We start from the raw sequence: 19,230 nt of genomic DNA on the forward strand, positions 1-19,230 counted from the left end.
ACTTATGTTTGCAAAAAGATTTATTTGGCAAGGAGCAGATAGAGGGTTTAAGTACCATCTAGGCAGCTTGGGAATTAGAAGTGCCAAGGAAGTGAACATTCCTTTGCTCCTTAAATGGATATGGAAGTATAACACCAACCCTGAAGCTTTGTGGTAGCACATGGTTTCTGGGAAGCTCAAATGGTGCTCTCCTTGGTGGATATTGTGGGGCACAAGATCGGGGCTCTCACCCCCTTGGAGAGCTCTCTTCCCACTGCCATCCAAGTTTAAAGCTGTCGTCAAATTCTACACTGGAAACAGATTGAAAATTCAATTTTGGAGTTACAATTGGTTGGAGTGTGGTCCTTTGAAGGAAGCTAGCTCTCAGACATCCATGTTTGCATTTGAAAAGAAAAAAAAAGACATCCATATTTGAGCAATTTCCTACCATAAGGATGACTTCTTGCTATTATAGTAGTAATCAGTTATTTTACTAGAATATCTACAAGACCAATGCACATGAAAGGAGACGTGATTAAGGGTCATACCAAGAAATTTTTCTTAATAGAGAAAAGCATGTTAAAGAATTTTCATGATCAAGTCAAATTAAGAGAGAAGCAGAGAAAGTGAGTTCGCACAGCTGGAAGCAGATTTGAGACAGCAGTGCCTGATGATGTGATGACCACAGCTGGTACATGAGATCCTCGTCCAAAGCCAAGTGCATGAAATGCAAGGGACCGCTCATCATAACATGAAACACAGGTGGTACTGGAATGAGCAGAAGCAGCTATTGCAAGAGGAGATGATCTTGATCCTGGTGCTATACAGAAGTACTAAAAGAAAAACTTAGAAACTAATTGTTTTTTTTTCAGTTTATAGAAAGACAAAAGAACATCATTTCTGAAACAATAACTCACAGTGAGACCCAGCCGATGGCACTCTTCAACAATAAGTGAAGCCCAAACAGCATTAATGTTTGCACACTTTTCCATAGAAGAGCTCAATCCGTCAGCAAAGTAAGACTAGCAGTAGTACAATATGCAAAAAGACCAAATAAATCAGTAAAAAAACTTTACCATTGAGTTTGCAACTGGAATCAATACAAGGAAAAAACAACATGCCAGTACCTCATCATTAGTAAAAGCAATGGCCGTGGAAAGCCTGAAATAAAATTGGTAAGGAGTTGGGAATTCTTCCTGCACAAGAAAATAAGAAAAATCGAGATAGTCAATAAATAAGTGTCTGTTTCTGCTCCTTATAAATTTGACCTCTTAAGAAAGACATCCAAGTCAAAACTTAAGCTTAGAGTTGAGAGGTCCGATCCAAGTTATTGTACTAGGGGCTGGTCACTTTACTACCAATGTAAATTTTTTTCATTAAAGAGGTCAGCCTACTTCACAATGTATGATTGGTAATCCTCAACAACCTCTTTCGAGGATATAAAAGATGCATATAAAGTAGTTTATAATTGCACTTGCCTAGTAAAAATCAGAAATCAATTCACTATTAGGATAGGGAATACCAGATGCATGAGGTTAGCTTGACCATCTTTGCTTGTCATGGAATGTGCATCCAGGCACACCTGTATGTGTCACAGAAAGTGACCAAAAAAATTGTCAAGTAGGAATCAAGGACTGGGTAACTTCTCTGTATCAACACGAGAGAGATTACATAAATATGCAGCAATAGTAAAGAGCAGGGAGAAAGCATTCTTTCAATGATTTGTACTCTTTTTTCCTTTTCTTTTTTGGAAATAGCTATTGCCTGTTCTTTGCTGGTTAGGTTAAGATAAACAATTACCTCACTAAGAAAAGTTTCTCATCACTGATATCAAACGCTGCCCGACATGAAATTTGCATGCTATAAATTCCCTAACAACTACATATGATCCAAAAGCCTTAGGATCTTATTCTTTAGCGTATAGCATAAACAGCTAATACTATGATTTTTTTTTTTAAGTAGAAAGCTTTACACAAGAAAGCAAAAGACAGGAACTTTGGGCCTCCTTGGCGAGGCTATACACATAACTATTAGAAGATCTGTGAACATAGTTCCAACTAAATCTAAGATCATCGCTAAAAAGACTGATTCAAAATAATATATTAACATCAGACCTTAATCAGCTAATACATTATGACCATAAATCTTGCAAAGCAATTCAGAGTACATGTAGACTAGGGCACCAGGCTGGTGGAGAAAGGAACTGAAAAATCCTGAAGAAGAAAATAGGCATGTTTTTTCTATTGTTTACTTTTCCTTAATATATAAGCAACCAAAATATGTTACAGAAACCATCTAAATGACCTTTTAATTAGTAACTTTTTAATTTTCTCTTTATTTCCTACATTTCACCCATGCAGAATTCTCAGTAATAAATGCCCCTTGTTCTAAAGGAAGCAATAAATTCATTCAACTTTGTCTCTTTACCGACTTAAATGATGTGGTTAATTACCATATGAACATTTTGTACATCAATTAATAAAGGTTCCTCATAACCATCAGTTGTCCACTTTGCACGGAAAGTCTGTCCTGGCAGAGAAGCATGAAAGGCAGCCTGCACATATCCACAAGAAGATTAGCACTGACAAGTCAAAAAGACAGCAAGAGTTCACATTTCATGTTGCCAAAAAGTTATTGGATTTGTAAGGTGGGTTATTAAGGTGTTGTAAGATTGGGAAGAAGAATTGAGTACCATACAGCAAACGTAAGATGCAAACCTACAGTACTTTGATCTTGCCATGAATTCTATACATATGCATGGAAAGATAGATAAACCAGATAGAAGCTAGTTGAAGATTAAAAATGGAACTCCTCTGCAGATTATTACACTTGCATGATGTTTGACTGACTCTAATATTTGGAAAAGTTCCATGCATATTTGTTAAAATACCAATTCAGGAATATTTTGGTCATTTCCCACATTACATTTTTGTCTTATAGTATAGCTATTAGATAGACAATGTTTTACTTTATCACTGGTTCAATTTCCATTCAATTTAGACATGTATTTTAGGAGTTATGTATTTTTGAGTATTGAGGGACATTTTTTGTCCTTTTGTAAAATTTCACTTAAAACCCAGATTATAAAAGAGGAGGACATGCCTTTCTGGCACTATCTCCAAGGTCACTGTTCATCCAGGCCACTTTTCCTCCTCTTTTCTCCTCTATTTTCTCCCCAAATCACATATTTCTCATAGTATCACAGCAGTAATGCAAGTCTTGGGCAGATTTATTTCAATTTTGTGGACCTTCTCTCCATTTTCTTTTTCTTTTTTTTTAAATAATGCTGATTTTTATTAAGACAAAAGCTCAAAAGAGCAAATTACAAAGGAGGGAAGCCTTCCCAAACAATGAGAGATTGCTGGGAAGTTCCGAATTTTGCCAATTTATCAGCCAAAGAGTTGGCTGATCTAGGAATGAGATTCCAATTACAATGGATAGATGATACAATGTCAGCAATACAACCTGTGATAGGCCAATGGCGCCAAGGGGGGGAGTTGTCTTTGGAACACCAACTGATGATAGTCTTCGAGTCTCTTTCAATGATTAACTTGTCATGGAGATGTTTCTTGAAAATTCGGAGGCCGAATAGAAGAGCACTAACTTCAGTAGTATTAGAATCAGCAATGCCCACCGGCCCATCATAAGATAGAATAGTGTCTCCATTGTGACCTCTAAAAACACCACTTGCTCCAGCCGGCCCAGGACAGTCAATAGCACTACCATCGAAATTGAGTTTGATGCAGTCGCAAGGGGGAGGAACCCAGATGGCCATAATCGGAGTCCTGTAGGGGTCAATCATATGAGCGATCAAACTCCAATTTTCTCGAAGGTAAACACCCAATAGAGTGGCAAATTTCTTCCTAGTATGAAGCCAGCTCAAGATAAGGCCAACGGCATGTGAAGCCGTGTTGTCCGGGGTGCGAGCTTCTTCGGTTATTTCGCTCGAACGAAATGCACCATGGAACATGCGCAAGGCAGGTTGAAGGTATTAACTTGCCCAACTGAGGAAGGCGAATCCCTCTAACCATCTCAAAGGTGCAGAAGAGGTGTAGCCCCATTGGGAGCCCAATCTTCTGAAAAATTTTCATCCAAACTTGCCAAGAAAATCCACAGTGTAAGAGGACATGTTGGACTGTCTCATTGCACATACCACAAAGGGGACAAGAAAGATCAGGGGCGGTGAAGCCACTTCTATGAAGGTTGTCAGAAGTAAGGATTTGTTCTCTGATGACCGACCACACGAAAAATTTGATTTTGCTTGGCGCTAAGAGTTTCCAAGCCAGATTTGCCTTGTGCTCATGCATACTGTAGTCTAGCTTTCTGATATGAGAGTAAGCAAAAGCAACAGTGAATCGGCCTTTAATACTGGGCTTCCAAGTCAGCTTATCAACTGTATGCTCCCGGATAATAATACTGCTGAGTCTAGTATGGAGAGAGCAAAAAGCCGAAGATTCCTCATCATTTAGTCCCTGGAGGAACGGGAGACCCCACGACTGATCTCTCCATTTTAAGCAATCTCCTTGAAGGATTTTCCCAGATTTTTGAACTAATAGGGTAAAAATTCCAATGTTTCCTTTTTCTGCCAGTCCTAGCCTATTGGCTAATGATTACTGCTTCTATTTGATTGATTGTTGGGAGTTAGAGGTGTTTGATGATCCCAATTTGAGGAAATTCCTCAAATCTGCCTGCATCAATATAGCCTGCATCATCCTGATTTCTTGCAATTAAGTCATTCTTTCATCGATTTATGGTCTTAATTGCTGAAGTTGATCACTATTGTTTCAAAATTGAGTGAATTGGGTGTTTTGCCGTATTTGAATTTGGTCTGGGGTCCACTTCATTGCATAAGCATAGAAATTTGGGGAAAGTGTTTCCCTTTGGTTAATTGACGCTCTAGTGTATTGAATTGTGGTGTTTTGTGATATTTAATGATTGATTCCAGCACACAAGTTGTTGTCCAAAGAACTGTAGAGAGCTCGGATATGAAATTCTCTCAGCCTAATCAACTAACTACGATCCAATTGAATGGATCAAATTATGTAAACTAGTCCAGATCAGTTTTGATGTATTTGAGGGCCAGAAGAATGGCAAAATAAATAACAGATGACCCCCCAGTGCCTATTATTGAAGATTGGGTGGTAGAAGATAATTTAGTAATGACCTGGTTGGTCAGCAATATGGAGTCCAAATTTTGAGTTACAGTACTGCTAAGGTAATGTGTACTACATTAGCTTCTATTTTGTCTCAATAAAGTAATTTGTCAAGGATCTATGAGTTATATGTGAAGTATTTTAATATGAAGCATGGAGGTAGATCAGTGACAAATTATTTCACTCAGATGAGAGGAGTACTATAGGAGATTAGTACATTTTATTTTTTTACTACGAATATTGAATCATTCATAAGAAAAAAAAATAAGATTCAAGTAGCCCGTTTTTTAGATGGATTGGGGCTTGAGTATGATACTATTCGAGCCCAGTTGTTGGCAAATGAGGGTGTGACCACCCTTGAGCAAGCCTTTAATAGAGTTCTTCGAGGTAAAGGTGCAGTTGTAACTAAGAATGAGTCAAGTGGAGCTCTCTCAGAAGCAGCAGCTCTTAACCGTCAGTCTACTACTGGTAAGCTTGATGGTCAGTTTCGTGGTGGTAATAGTAAAGGTAGAAATCGCTCTTCCTCTACCTGTGGTCATGGCCGAAATGATCAGGGGGATCGAAAATGTGTTCATTGTGGTAGGACTACTCATCTTTCTGAGAAATGCTGGGAAAAAATTGGTAAGCCTACCTGGGCCAACTCTATAGTCACAGATAAAGATGCATCCTCACACACTGGATCCTATGAGGAAATTCAGAAGTTAATATAGCGACTAGGCCAACTGACTGTTTCATCTACTGAGACTCATCCTTCTTCCTCAGCAGTGCTACGATGGCTAGTACAGGTTTGACTGCATGAAATGTGTCTCATTCCCCCTCTTGGATTATTGATTCAAGAGCATTTACACACATGTCAGGTATGCCCTCCTTGTTTCAATCCATTAATCCATCTCATTCATATCATCGAGTTAATTTAGCTGATAGATCCACCTCTCCCATTCAGGGAGAGGGTACAATTCACACTACTCCACAAATGTCCTTAGATTCTGTTTTATTTGTACCAAAGTTTTCAATAAACCTCTTGTCTGTGAGTCATATAACTAAATCATTAAACTGTTTAGTGATTTTTTTTTATCCTACTTCCTATGTTTTCCAGGACTTCCAAACGAAGAGGACGATTAGTTAAGGACATGAGAAGGGAGGGCTCTACATGATGGATGATGTATCAGTTTCTCAAGTTGTGGCACTCACTACTACAAATTCTTCTCACTCGTGGCATCTGCGCTTGGGACATCCATCATTGGTTAAGCTACATCAATCTTTCCTTCTTTTCCAGCCGATATTTCATTTGATTGTAAGTCCTTTGATCATTTTTGTTCCTACTTAAAAGGAAGACTAGTATGGAGGTTTTGGTTGTCTATGTATATGACATTGTGTTATTTGGTGATGATCTTGCTAGTATTACAGAAGTTAAACGGTATCTGGCCACACATTTCCAGACAAAGGATTTGGGCTCTCTTAGGGACTTCCTTGGCATTGAAGTCACTCGTAGTAAGTGAGGTGTTGTGCTTTCTCAAAGAAAATATATATTGGATATGTTATAGGAGTATGTTTTATTAGGTGTTAAACCCATAGACACCCGCATAGAAGTTAATCATAATCTACATGAAAACCAAGGTCCTACACCCAAGGATAAAACTCAATATTGACAGTTAGTAGGTAAACCGATCTATGTTACAGTTACCAGGCCGGATATTTCATTTGTTATGGGAGTTATGAACCAATTTATGGAAAATTCCCAGAAAATCCATTTAGAAGCTGCTCAGAGGATTTTAAAGTACTTGAAGGGAGCACCTCGAAAAGGTATTTTGTATACTCAAAATGGGAAAATTGATGTACTTGGGTATTCGGATGCCGATTATGATGAGTGTAAGATGGATAGAAGTTCTACAGGCTACTGTGTTTTGTTGGAGGCAACCTGGTAAGCTGGAAAAGTAAAAAACAGACAGTTGTGGCTAGGTCTAGTGCAGAAGCCGAGTATCAAGCAATGGCTCACACAGTGAGCCTATGTGGATTTAGTTTGTTCTTCTTGAATTTGGCATTACGTTACCTGATCCTATGGTTATGAATTGTGATAACCAGGCAACCATTTTTATTGTCGGCAACCCTCTATTCCATGAGAGAACGAAGCATATAGAGGTTGATTGCCACTTCATTAGAGATGCAGTTATGCGGGAAAAAGTGTTAACTCCTTATGTAAAATCTTCAGACCAATCAGGAAATATATTTACCATGCCTTTAGAAAGATGTGAACATGGGTCCATCAGTGACAAGCTGGAATTGTTTGATATCTACTCTCCAATTTGAGGGGGTGTTAAAATACTAGTACAGGGGTATTTTGGTCATTTCTCACATTTCCCACATAACATTTTTGTCTCATAGTATAGCTATTAGATAGGCAATGTTTTACTTTATCACTAGATCAATTTCCATTCAATTTAGACATGTATTTTTGAGTATTGAGGGGCATTTTTGTCCTTTTGTAAAATTTCACTTAAAACCTTGATTATAAAAGAGGAGGATGTGCCTTTCTGACAGGGCCACTTTTTTTCCTCTTTTCTCCTCTATTTTCTCCCCAAATCACAATATTAAAGTCATTCAAAAAAAATGTTTTGTAATTACATAGGGTAGTGAATGAGCTCAAAGTATCAAATCCTTGATGGGTCTAGAGATGTTTTGTGGGGAGGAGTTGGCCCATGACTCATTAATTTTTCTTTTCTTTTTTCTTTTTCTTTTTTTTTAATTGAAGGAATATTAAAGTAAGAAGAAAAAGTATAAGGGTGTGGACAAAAATTCTTTTTTTTTTAAATGATGATGATTTTATTACGAAAGAAAGCAAAAGAGTACATCAAGGGAGGTCTCCCCTAACAACAAGAGATTGCAGGGAGGGACCCAATTTGGCACATAAATTAGCAGCTGAATTGGCCGATCTAAGAACATGGGACCAAGTATAAGAGGTAGTGGAAACAATATCCATAATATCAACAAAAAGCTACCAATGATGCCACCGGGGGAAGGAGGAAGTGGAGCACCAGCCAATGACGGCTTTGGAGTCAACCTCCACGGTCAGTAGACCTTTGAAGCGATCCTGGTAGATGCAAAACCCATGGAAGAGGCCAGAGAGCTCAACAGTGGTCGAGTCCGCAACGCCGAGAGGACCAAAGTATGACATAATAACAATTCCTCCAGGACAAAAAATACCCCCCCAAAGCCAGCCAAACTCGGGTTCCCAAAAGTGTTGCCGTCAAAGTTGAGCCTATAATATCAGGTGTGTGTGTTGGGGGGGTGGGGCTTCCATATATCAACTTGGCGGAGCACTAAGGGGATGGCTTCCAATTGGTGCGGGAAGGGGTACATGATAGACAGCCAAATTCTTTTTGAGTGCGAATCCAGGTAGAGATAAGGCCCGTAGCAGTGCAAATCACCTCAGTGGCAGAGCTTGAGGTACAATTAAACCGTCTGGAATTCTTTTTAGTCCAAAGGCACCATGGAATGTAAGCAACGCAAGCAGCTAACAGAAGCTAACCGAGGCTACAGAGATGAGTGGCAGATGAGAAACGGAACATGGTGCTCAAGTCAAGGAAACTTGTAGAGATCCCTACTTTAGCTAAGGAAACTGCCTCCGAATTTTGGAATATATGTGAGTCATTATTCTCATAGAGACAAGGTGTTGAAGGATCCTTTACTTTTTTCGATTACTGAGTCAGTTAAATAATATTTCCATGATGAACTTTCCACCAATTATATTGCATTGTGTATCAAGAAACAGAAAACTGGGCCTGGCATGGACTTATTGGACTACAAAATGGCATTCCTGCAAGATATCTCGAAACCTTATAAAAGAAAGAGGTAGGAGGGAAGATGGATTGAAGGACAGCAAAATATACCAAGATTATTGTTAAGATTGAGTTTGGCTCCATCCTAAAATAGCTAGACAATTAGAAAGCCTATTACTCAACCTCCAAACTAACAAATTTTTTTAACATTTATCTATTTGGGATAATTCCATACTAACACTTCCCCTCACGTTCAACCTTATAAATCCAGATAACAGGCCTAAGATGTGGACAACATAAACAGGGTGTGAACTCAATAGGACACAAACTGAGTCCAAGTCTAGGTAGACATCCAGGTCTCACACCATGCGAAGATTGAGATTGGTTTCATACTAAAATGAATAACCAATGTTGAGGCCTATTGCTTAACCTTATAAACCAATAATTTTTCTTAATATTCATCTACGTGTTCCCACTAACAATTTTTTTAAGAATTAAATATGTCAACATCAACAAACCTGGCAAAGACACAGCTCAAAAGTCTGAACGGCTTTATCAAATGAGTAAGATAATGAATCATCCCAAGCCAATGTTGCTGCCAAGATACTACTACTCTCAAGTTCATCCAGCTCAATCTGTAGAACTGAAATCAGGTTAAAAATGAAAATGGAACCACACTACATGTAAATTATTAAAAAAATACACAAGAATAAAAACATAAACAAGAAAAAATTGAGAGAGAGAGAGATGAGTGGAGGAGAAAGATACATAAAAACTAAAATTCACTTTTGAATTGAAAGACACCAGGGTATAACCCCGGAATGTAGCATAGTTGAATACACTCTTGGGATTTCATTATTTACATCATAAGACTTATGTCCCTGTCATTTATTTTTATCAGTCAACATTATTTTTGAGAAGCATATCAGCCAAAATTTGCTATTGTGTTTCTTCTATGATATGAACTCCATGTGGCCCACTAGTTTCAACATGAGCAAGACCAATCTAACTGGCCCTGTTAAATGTCTGGCCCATTTTTTTTTAAACTGACAATGGTATTAATGCAGGCTAATTAGCAAGTCCATATAAGCTGTTGGCCCACCTTTTTAATATAGATACAATAGCTTATTGTGAGGCCAGAGACCTGTTAGGCAGATGTCTATAGGGATGATCCAACCCGACCTGACCTGAAAAATCAAGGTTCGGGTTTCCCCCTTACCATGTGGCGCAGACACTGAATCAGGGGTGGATTTAGAGCAACCGGTATCTACCTTGCCTTGAAAACTAAAAGGAAATACATGTTCAGAAATAAGAAAGATGGAATTCCCTGAATTTTCTTGGGTATTTGATTTTTCAAATTGTGAAAAAAATTATTGAAAAGCAAAAGAGAAGAGACACAAAGAAGGCACTGAGCCTAAAGACTAATACATCATGAAGTTACAAACCCAGAAAAATAATAGATAAATTATGATGGGAATGCCCCATTTTAGCAAAGTGGTCAGCCAAAGGAATTCGCCCCCTCTGGAGACATTGGGACATTTATTTCGAAATTTGTAACATAACTTCTCGTCTAAATTGTACATGGACCCACACCCCAAAATCTGCCATTCATTTGGCAGACTTACACGCTAAACGGGGATCTTCCCTCCAACACCTTGTGGTAGAGGACGGCCCACCCCAATAGGTTGTATCTCTAATTACACATTCATAACAAGAGGGCCCAGTGTTTTCAAAGGAGCTCCTATCAAAGTCAAATCTTCAAGACGCTGCTAGGAGGAGGGGACCAGGAAGCCAACACCATTGGCTTTCTTGAGGTATTCTTGGTTGTTTTTTATTTACATGCTATCAAGTTGATTTTGATGTGTTATAGCTTCTTCTTTTTTTTTAAGATAGATGAAAGATGGAATGGGCCATGGGCCAAAACAAGGATGACTGAGAATACGGAGACAGGGGATGAAGTTGAGGAAAAAGGGAATGGAGCGAGGATGAGATTGGAATTCCAACCCTCTCACTGGTTCACGGGCTTGAATTTCTCAGACGGGTCCAGGTTTTCAAAAACCCAACCTGTCCACCAGTTATCTATCCACCAGTTATCTATTCATTTTATGCAGGACGTTCCACCATGGCCCATCCTAAATTGTGGGATCTTTGCTGCTGCAATGTGGAACTATTTTATTGTGTGCCCTATTTGGGGATGGCAGGTGTGCCCAACAACAGGTGCACCCATATGAAATGTATCAACCTATGTTAATCGGAATAATCCCACATAGATTAATGTCAAGAAAAGTCTTGCGGTTATAAGTCAGGAAAAAGTCTTCTCACTTTGGCTAGTCGCTTTAGACCCAGACACGACTTTAATATGTTATTAGGGTAAAGCACTTCTTCTGTTAGAACTAATTCATGCCCCATTTAGTTTCTACCTCATTCATATTATTCACATCTCAGACCCATTGTCCACTTCTATGGGCTTGGACATGGGAGAGTGTTGGCAGAAATCCCACATAGATTAATCTCTAGAAAAATCATCTGATTACTAGTTGGGAGAATACCTTCTAACTTCAACTAATCGTTTCAAGATGGATTTGAACCCAACTTTAACAGCTTACTACATTATCTGGGTACGTTATTGAGCCCTTGATTGGCTATATGACCACAATTTTATGTCGATATTTTAGAATAACTTATTAGATCGTGCATTTGATGCAGACCTACCTGATGTTATGTTCATATCTCACATAATGACAGAGGCTTATGATAGCCAATATACCATATAATTTATGGTGTGTTACTTACTCCTATGTGAAGGGGAAGTGGGTCAAAGGTCCACATTGTACAAGAGCCTAGATATATTCTATTGGGTACCTTTTTCTCTTCCTTCATGCATTGCTTGGAATTAGAATTGGATGAATGTTGATAGTAGGAGATAGTGTATGCTCGACAATATTTCAAAGACAAGTAAAATGGAAAATTTCAGGTGCAATTATGAGAGATACCAAAGGAATATAGATAATTAATCCATACAAACTTAGAGATAGACAATTTCACCTGAGGAATGAAATAGTAACAGCTACTCCCATGCTCCAGTAATGACACTGTTGATTCACATTTGATACCTATGAACCCATAAGCTCTTACCATAGGGGCATCAACACAAAGATATCTGCAAAAGGATCACTAAAAATAATATTACATTCCTCAAATGGTAAATATATTTCAACAATTTGAAACTATTTTCCATGATTGCCCTTTGGTATGACTGATGCACCCATTGAAGTTGATTTTGGGGCACAACAATATATTGAGCATGCTGAAGCTTGGGCCTTTAGGTCATTTTATATTGAAGGGTAGTGGTCATTCTAGCACTTTAAATCTTGTTGAAGAAGCATTAGTGGCATAACTTGTAAGTAGATAACTGACAACTTGTAATTATGAAGTATTTATAAGTTCTTTTGTCCTCAGTACCAGGTTTCTAACCCTCAACTATAAATAAGAAGGGGGAGGATATGCTCATACACAAGCTCCCGATCAAGCATTCTAGTTTTTTCTCTCAAACTCATGCACTCCATACTCCTCTTATTCTCTTCAACTTCTCCTCTTCTTTTCTCTTCTCCTACTTCTATCCTACTCTAAAACCTTTTAAAGCATGAAACCCTAGAATCTAACATGGTACTAGATCAGGGATTTTAGGATTTTATTATGCTGCTCTAAAGTTCAAAAAATGAAGCATGGAAAGAAGCGCCCCTTGAAGACTACAAGTAGCCACGGGAGAAAACAAGTGCTGGAAAAAAAATCCAGCAAGCAACCTCAATCAAGTCCAGGTTTTTTTGCCCTCTTTCTATTGTGTTTCTAGTTCACTAAAATCACAATTTGAAGTCCTTTTTCTGGTCTGTCAATACAAGTTTGCTTCAGCCATTAAAAATTCGTTTTTTTAGCATATATGAGGGCTCAAAAGTATATTTTTGTATTGCGTGGGTATAGGCTTTCAAAATTTTTGTTTTTTGGCTGGCATAATTCTTTCCTACAAATTTCAAAAATTCCATGTGTGTTAATGAGTTTAAACAGTTTGTATTTTGAATTTTTTATCTCCTCAAAATCCTTAAGACCCTAAATTAGGGTTTAGAGTTAATGGCTGCATGAAAAGTGTTTAGATCCCTCTAAGGCACTCGATTTTTTCGTGGGAAGATACTACCTGAATTGAGGTTTAATCTACTCCAGTCATGGTATTTCATTCTAAGTCCCTGCATGTGTTTTGATTCATGCAAGTTGATATATGTGTGAGTGCTGGATTTGTTTTTTTTCCTAAAGTTGTTTGTTTCAGCCACTTATTGTTGTTTGTTTAAGAAAGTGGTTGATTCTCCTACATCAAAATTCAAGTTGTGACTAGTGTCTTATTCCCTTGAGCACTAGCACTATTTGTGTTCTATGTCTAGTTTACAATGGCTAGAAATTCACAAAAGTCCTCCTATACTGAACTCAGCAAGCATGACTTTTAAGTATTCCCACTATTCTTCTAAAGGGCCAAAGTAGTTTTTCATCATGGTCTCAATCAGTAAAAAGGTTTCTGATTACAAGAGACCTTGTTGGACACTTAGGTTAACCATCTCTCAATGATGATGATCCTTCATATCAAAAGTGGTTGAAGGAAGACACTTTAGTCATAAGTTGGTGGGTAAATAGCACGGATGAATCGGTAGCTAACAACTTCATTCATTTGGATACAACCAAGGAGATTTGGGAAATTTGTTCTAAACTTTATTCCACTCCTAACAGCCTCCAAAATATCTATGATATTTTCTAGGAGATGTGTATGACCTTATGAATACTTTGTTAGATTCCGAGGCCTTTTACAATAGTGGAAAGTTGTTCAACCATATTCAAATGATATAGCAACTCAGGAGAAACAAAGAGAAGAGTCTGTCTCTGCCATTTGTTTTGCAAATTTAAAGTCTTAATTGAATGTTGCAAAATCTCAAGTACTCAGCTCTTCCGCTACACCCTCTTTTAATGATGTGTGTACTCCTTATGACAATAGACCTATTGCTCTTCGCAAAGAACCTCGTTCAAGCGCTTATCACCCTTTGCACATTTTTTATCCACTCACCGGTTGTCTTCAAGTTGAGTTTTCTTTTTAGCGGCAGTATCATCTTCCATCATACCTTCTACTTCTGAAGAGGTCTCAAAAGACTCAAGGTGAAAAACTATCAAGGATGAAGAACTGCAAGCAATTTATAAAAGAACTTGTCCTCTCTTCCCCCCCCCCCCCCCCCCCCCTCTAAAAAGGCAGTCGGTTGCAAATGGGTTTCTACACGAAAATATAATCCTGATGGTACAGTGGTTAGATATAATGCAAGGCTAGTTACTAAAGGATATACATAGTCTTACGGTACAGACTATGATAAAACCTCATCTCCAGTGCCAAGTTGAATTCAGTAAAGGTTCTTATTCGTGATGGAGTTATTCGGTAAGGGTTCTCGCCAATGCCATTTGGCCATTTAAAACTTAATTTTGATGGTAGCGCCATTGGAAATCCTGGTCAAGCTAGAGTTTGAGGAGTTATTCATGATTCTTCTGGAGCTCATCTTATAAAATATTCAAGACTATTAAGAATTTCAGATTTTACTACTGCTGAGCTATTTGCGTTTTTTCAAGGGCTTATTGTTTATTGTGATCATTATAATGTCCCTCTTGTTATTGAAGAAGATTCAAAAATAATCATTAACTGGTGTTTAAAAGTTGTTGAATCCCCTTGGAGACATTGAACATTTTATCATCAGATTATTAAAATTGTATCTTATTTTGATTATATTTGGTCTTATGTGCCAAGATCAGCTGATGATGTGACTGATTATTTGGCTAAGCAAGGAGTCACCCTACAATCTCTTGTTGTTAGGGGAGTCCTCCTTCTAGTTTCTTTCTCTTTTTTTATTAATTAATCATTTCATTCAAAAAAGGGGTTCTCATTTCTCTAGTAGCCAATTTTAAATGGTCTATCTATTAGTTGGATGTTAAAAAGTTTTTCTGAACGGTGATTTGCAAGAGGAGGTTTATATGATTCAACCACCTAGTTATGTGGTTGAAGGGAAAAAAAATATGCTGTCTAAAGAAGGCTATTTATCAAACAATCCCATCATGCCACAAATTTACTATAGTTGTTATCCGCCTTGGGTTCACAAGATGTGAAAACGATCACTCGGTCTTTACAAAAACAACTAAAAAAAGTACAATTCTTATGTCTGTTTATGTTGATGATATTATTATCACAGAAAGTGATACTGGAGGATTCCGCAAGTGAAGAAGATTTGATAAGAAGTTTCAAACCAAAAACCTAGAACTACTTACATATTTCCTGGGTATAGAAATTTTTCAATCCAATTACGGAATAATTTTGTCTCAAAAGAAGTATGCCCTTGATCTATTAAAAGAAACTGGAATAGTTTGGCCGATACACATGTGGAACCCAATGTTAAGCTATGTGTTGAATCAGGTGATAATGTTGATGTTGGCAGAATCCAACAATTGGTAGGAAAACTGATTTGTCACACAGTTACGAAACCAAACATCTCTTATTTTATAAATGTCATCAGACAATTTTTGCATCAACCTCAACATCTCATTGGGTGGCATTGGAGAGAATTCTCCGGTATTTAAAGAAAAATCCAAGTCAAGGATTGTTATATAAATGTCATGGGCATATTGATATCGAACATTTTGCAAATGCAGATTGGGCTAGTTCTCCTATGATAGAAAATCGACTTCTAGTTATTGTACAACTATAGCGGAAATTTAGTCACATAGAAGTAAAAAAAAAAAAAGTGCTGTGGCGAGATCAGGTGTTGAGGAAGAATATAAGGTCATGGCACACGTAGTAAGTAAGTTGTTATGGTTTATATCATTAATGAAATAAGTTGGTTTCTAAATAACCAAGCCCATGCAACTTCATTGCAATAATCAAGTAGTCATGCACATTACAGCCAACCCAATCTTCCATGAAAGAACAAAGAACATTGAAATAGATTATCATTTATTTAAAAAAAAATTACAAGCCAATCTCAAACCTATGCAATACGTCTCTTCCAAAAATCAACTAGTAGATACTTTTACAAAGGCTATTGCAGCAGGACCTCTCTCTGTCACTTGCTCCAAGTTGGGAATATTTGATGTTTTTGCACCAGATTGAAGCGGAGTGTCGAAGAAGCATTAGTGGCATAACTTGTAATTAAGTAGACAAGTGGCACAACTTGTAATTATGAAGTATTTTAAGTTCTTTTTTCCTCGTGTACTAAGGTTTCTAATCCTCAACTATAAATAAGAAGGGGAAGGATATATTCATACACGAGCTCCCTATCAAGCATTCTAGCTTTTCCTCTCAAACTCTTGCACTCCATACTCCTCTCCTTCTCTTCCCTTCTCCTTCTGCTCTTCTACTTTAAACCTTTTAAAGCATGAAATCCAAGAATCTAACATATCACTTATATATGTTGTGTATATGTGCTGGTAGATAAAGGGACATTTTAGTTATCTTAATCTCTTATTTTATGTACTGATTCAGTAAAGGATGAACTTGTCCTCACAACACTTTGTTTGCTTTGCGTTAACAACGTGGATATGAAGGAAAGTCAAGCTCAACCCCTCTCTAAATCACACCAAATCACAAGCCTCTCTATTCTCTCTACTTCTTTTACGTTACTCAATTTTAATCCTATCTTACACAACTTTTGCAGAGTAAAGGAAGATAAAATGAGAACCTAGTGAGAGAATTAAAGTTCCAAAACATAAATATGGAAAGTGAACAAAACTAGTAAGTAACTAATATCTTCAGAAAACAAATCTTATTTAAAGTTATAGAATTATTTGAAAGTATAAATCCTAATTCTAGTATGCTTCTGCGTAAAGGATGAGGAGACTAAAAGCCCTCTCCATGACCTAGATCACATCTGATTCTTTGTTTTCTTCTCAGTTATTTATCCAAGTTTATCTCACATGACATTGGAAATCCTCTCCAAGGACAGCAGTAATTCTATGGCAAGTTTTAGGTTGGTTCCTAATAGTTCTAAGTGCCAACTTAGTTTGAACTTTTTGTTTCTTTTTAACTCTTCCCATCCTTTCTTGTATGTTCTTAAGAGGCTACTCAATGTAGGTGTATAGATTATTGAATATTAGAAGCCACAGTGAGTCGATTTCATTGCAACTAAAAGCTCAGAGATCACCATTTATTTGGACTAATTTTTAAGAACAATGAGAAAAGTGATTTTAAGAACAAATAACATTCATCATACCAGGAAATTCACCACCACATTTTCTGGTTAAGAGCCAACAATTACAAGCAACTGTAACAAAACCTCCAATGAAATCCAAAGAATTTAAACAGGTAAGAATTCATACAATCAGGTATGAAGAGTTAGGTCTTATTTAAGTTCCACATATGCCAGCTTTAAGTCTATTACATAAATTGATCAAATAACAGTATGAGGAGTGAACCATACATGCACTCTAACCAAACCATATTTCATAATGGCATGCCATATAAAAGAACAATGGGATAGAAAATTAACTGGATACAAAATAAAATGTAAAACAAGACCAGATTACCTTGTGATTGAACTCCAGAATTTTGAATTTTCGGACAAGGAACCAAAAAAATAAATTGCAGCACCAAATCCTGAAACTCCACAAATTTCATCTAGCAAAACTACCGGAACAGGGGAATCTTCAAGCTGCTTTCTTGAAAAATGAAACTGAGGAAAACCAGTAGAGGAATGAGGTTGAGACAATAGCCAATTCAGTGCTTTTATACCTGGAGGCACTGCTACCTGGATGAATGCATATATTAGAGCAGAAGTGATATCTACATTATAACAGAAAGACACTTAAACAGGATTACCGACAGTATAATATTGCTTAGCAATTTTAAATGTTTCTCACACTTCAATTAAAAAAAGGTGGGTTAGTTCACCCGAGATTTTCGAAATTACCACATTTTAAAAATTAAACGACGAGGGTTTACTCATTTGACTCAAGAAAGCATGCATCTTTTTGTTTGTGTTTCCAACTTAAACCTTGGCAAGCTACGTTTCTCTGGTATCTCGAACAGTGTATCCTTGGCCACATTGATTTACATTATCAGCAGGATCAAATGTAGCCGTACCTTTGCACACATGGAGTAGTTGTGTATACGATTTTACAACAAACTCAACTTCAAATATTCACAACCAAAAATGCTAAAATAACAAGATACACAGGAGAAAAAACCCGAAATTCGTGTCTTCCAATCCGTGCAAATTCGGTTTAAGAAGAAAAGGAAAAATGGAGAACAGTGGAGAACATAAATAATTACCTGAAATCTCAAAATGCCACTCCTTGAGCAAGGTGGATTCGACTTATACTTCTTCACCTCCTCCCTAATCTTCCAGGCAGCAACCTCTAGTGTCAAAGCTGGCGGTAAAATATGCGTAAAACAAAGTTCAACTGGCATATCGGAATCACGTAACCCGGAAAATGCCTCCGAAGCTGTTGAACGACCATCACATGAGTTTTCCGCCTTGATAGCCTCACAAAAAAAAGGATGGAAAATCAGTTGAAATAAAATGAGTAGGAGAAAGGGGGAGGATAAAATGCAGAAGAAGAACGGGTCGTACCTTGAGATTGGAGTAAAGACGGTGGCAGATAAGGGGGGAACGGCAGATGCGCCGGGGCCGATTGAAATCTGAAAGCCTGGGCAACAAATTCGTATTCCTGGGAATAGATTCATTAGACGGTAAGAAGACGGGCCTTGGCGAGACATTTCGTTGTATCATCTACGGATGCCGAAGAGGTGGCGAATACTAGAGGCCGAAGTGATGAACTGCAGAGAGTCGCTGGTAGCAGACAGAGTTTACTGCTTTGAGCATGCCAGCCACATCGCGCGGGAAGGATTGTCCGATAACCAACGTTATCTGATGGCACTCTGTTTTCCCTTTTTCCTTACGCGGTAAAATTTATTTGGCTGCGTAGTATTAATATTCCTGTTTCTTTCATTTTTTATGAGTTTATTAATTTTTACATTTTTATAATTTAATCTTATATTTTTATTACATGAATTCAGATCTGGATACTATCCAACTTCGAATAATTTCCCAAATTGCACGATATCCAGATACCCAAAATTGAATTAGATCCATAATTCCAAGATACGAACCAAATCTAATCCGTTTACACCCCTATAACCCAGCACCCCCAGCAACTAGGACAATAGGGGAGGATAATTTTTTAATAAGGCAACATGGAGTATGATAATTTTCAAATACATATTGTTAAATGTCGTAGATTAAGTATCTTATTTAAAA

General features: G+C 37.5%; 1 protein-coding gene across 4 annotated transcripts in view; it reads right to left on the reverse strand.

Moving 5' to 3' along the window:
• LOC137940552 (protein PHYLLO, chloroplastic) overlaps positions 1–18,795 on the reverse strand; it is a 63,906-nt gene extending 45,111 nt beyond the window's left edge. For 3 of the 4 annotated variants that reach the window (XR_011110335.1, XM_068785676.1, XM_068785674.1), the window contains exons 1-10: positions 18,544–18,795; positions 18,243–18,455; positions 17,498–17,718; positions 11,954–12,068; positions 9,427–9,543; positions 2,432–2,533; positions 1,502–1,561; positions 1,107–1,175; positions 897–1,001; positions 618–812 (exon numbers count right to left, since the gene is read on the reverse strand). Coding sequence is in view for 3 of the 4 variants with exons in the window: in XM_068785676.1 (XP_068641777.1) it covers positions 618–812; positions 897–1,001; positions 1,107–1,175; positions 1,502–1,561; positions 2,432–2,533; positions 9,427–9,543; positions 11,954–12,068; positions 17,498–17,718; positions 18,243–18,455; positions 18,544–18,702 (1,356 nt within the window). In the remaining variant the exon portion in view is untranslated. The remainder of the gene's footprint in view (positions 1–617; positions 813–896; positions 1,002–1,106; positions 1,176–1,501; positions 1,562–2,431; positions 2,534–9,426; positions 9,544–11,953; positions 12,069–17,497; positions 17,719–18,242; positions 18,456–18,543) is intronic. The other variant, XM_068785675.1, reaches the window with a different exon arrangement.
• Positions 18,796–19,230: the final 435 nt, after the last annotated feature.

The sequence above is a fragment of the Aristolochia californica genome, unplaced genomic scaffold (assembly GCF_029961685.1).
Source record: "Aristolochia californica isolate CCGP_79_NKW_82.1479 unplaced genomic scaffold, dmAriCali1.0.hap1 SCAF_9, whole genome shotgun sequence".
NCBI lineage: Eukaryota > Viridiplantae > Streptophyta > Magnoliopsida > Piperales > Aristolochiaceae > Aristolochia > Aristolochia californica.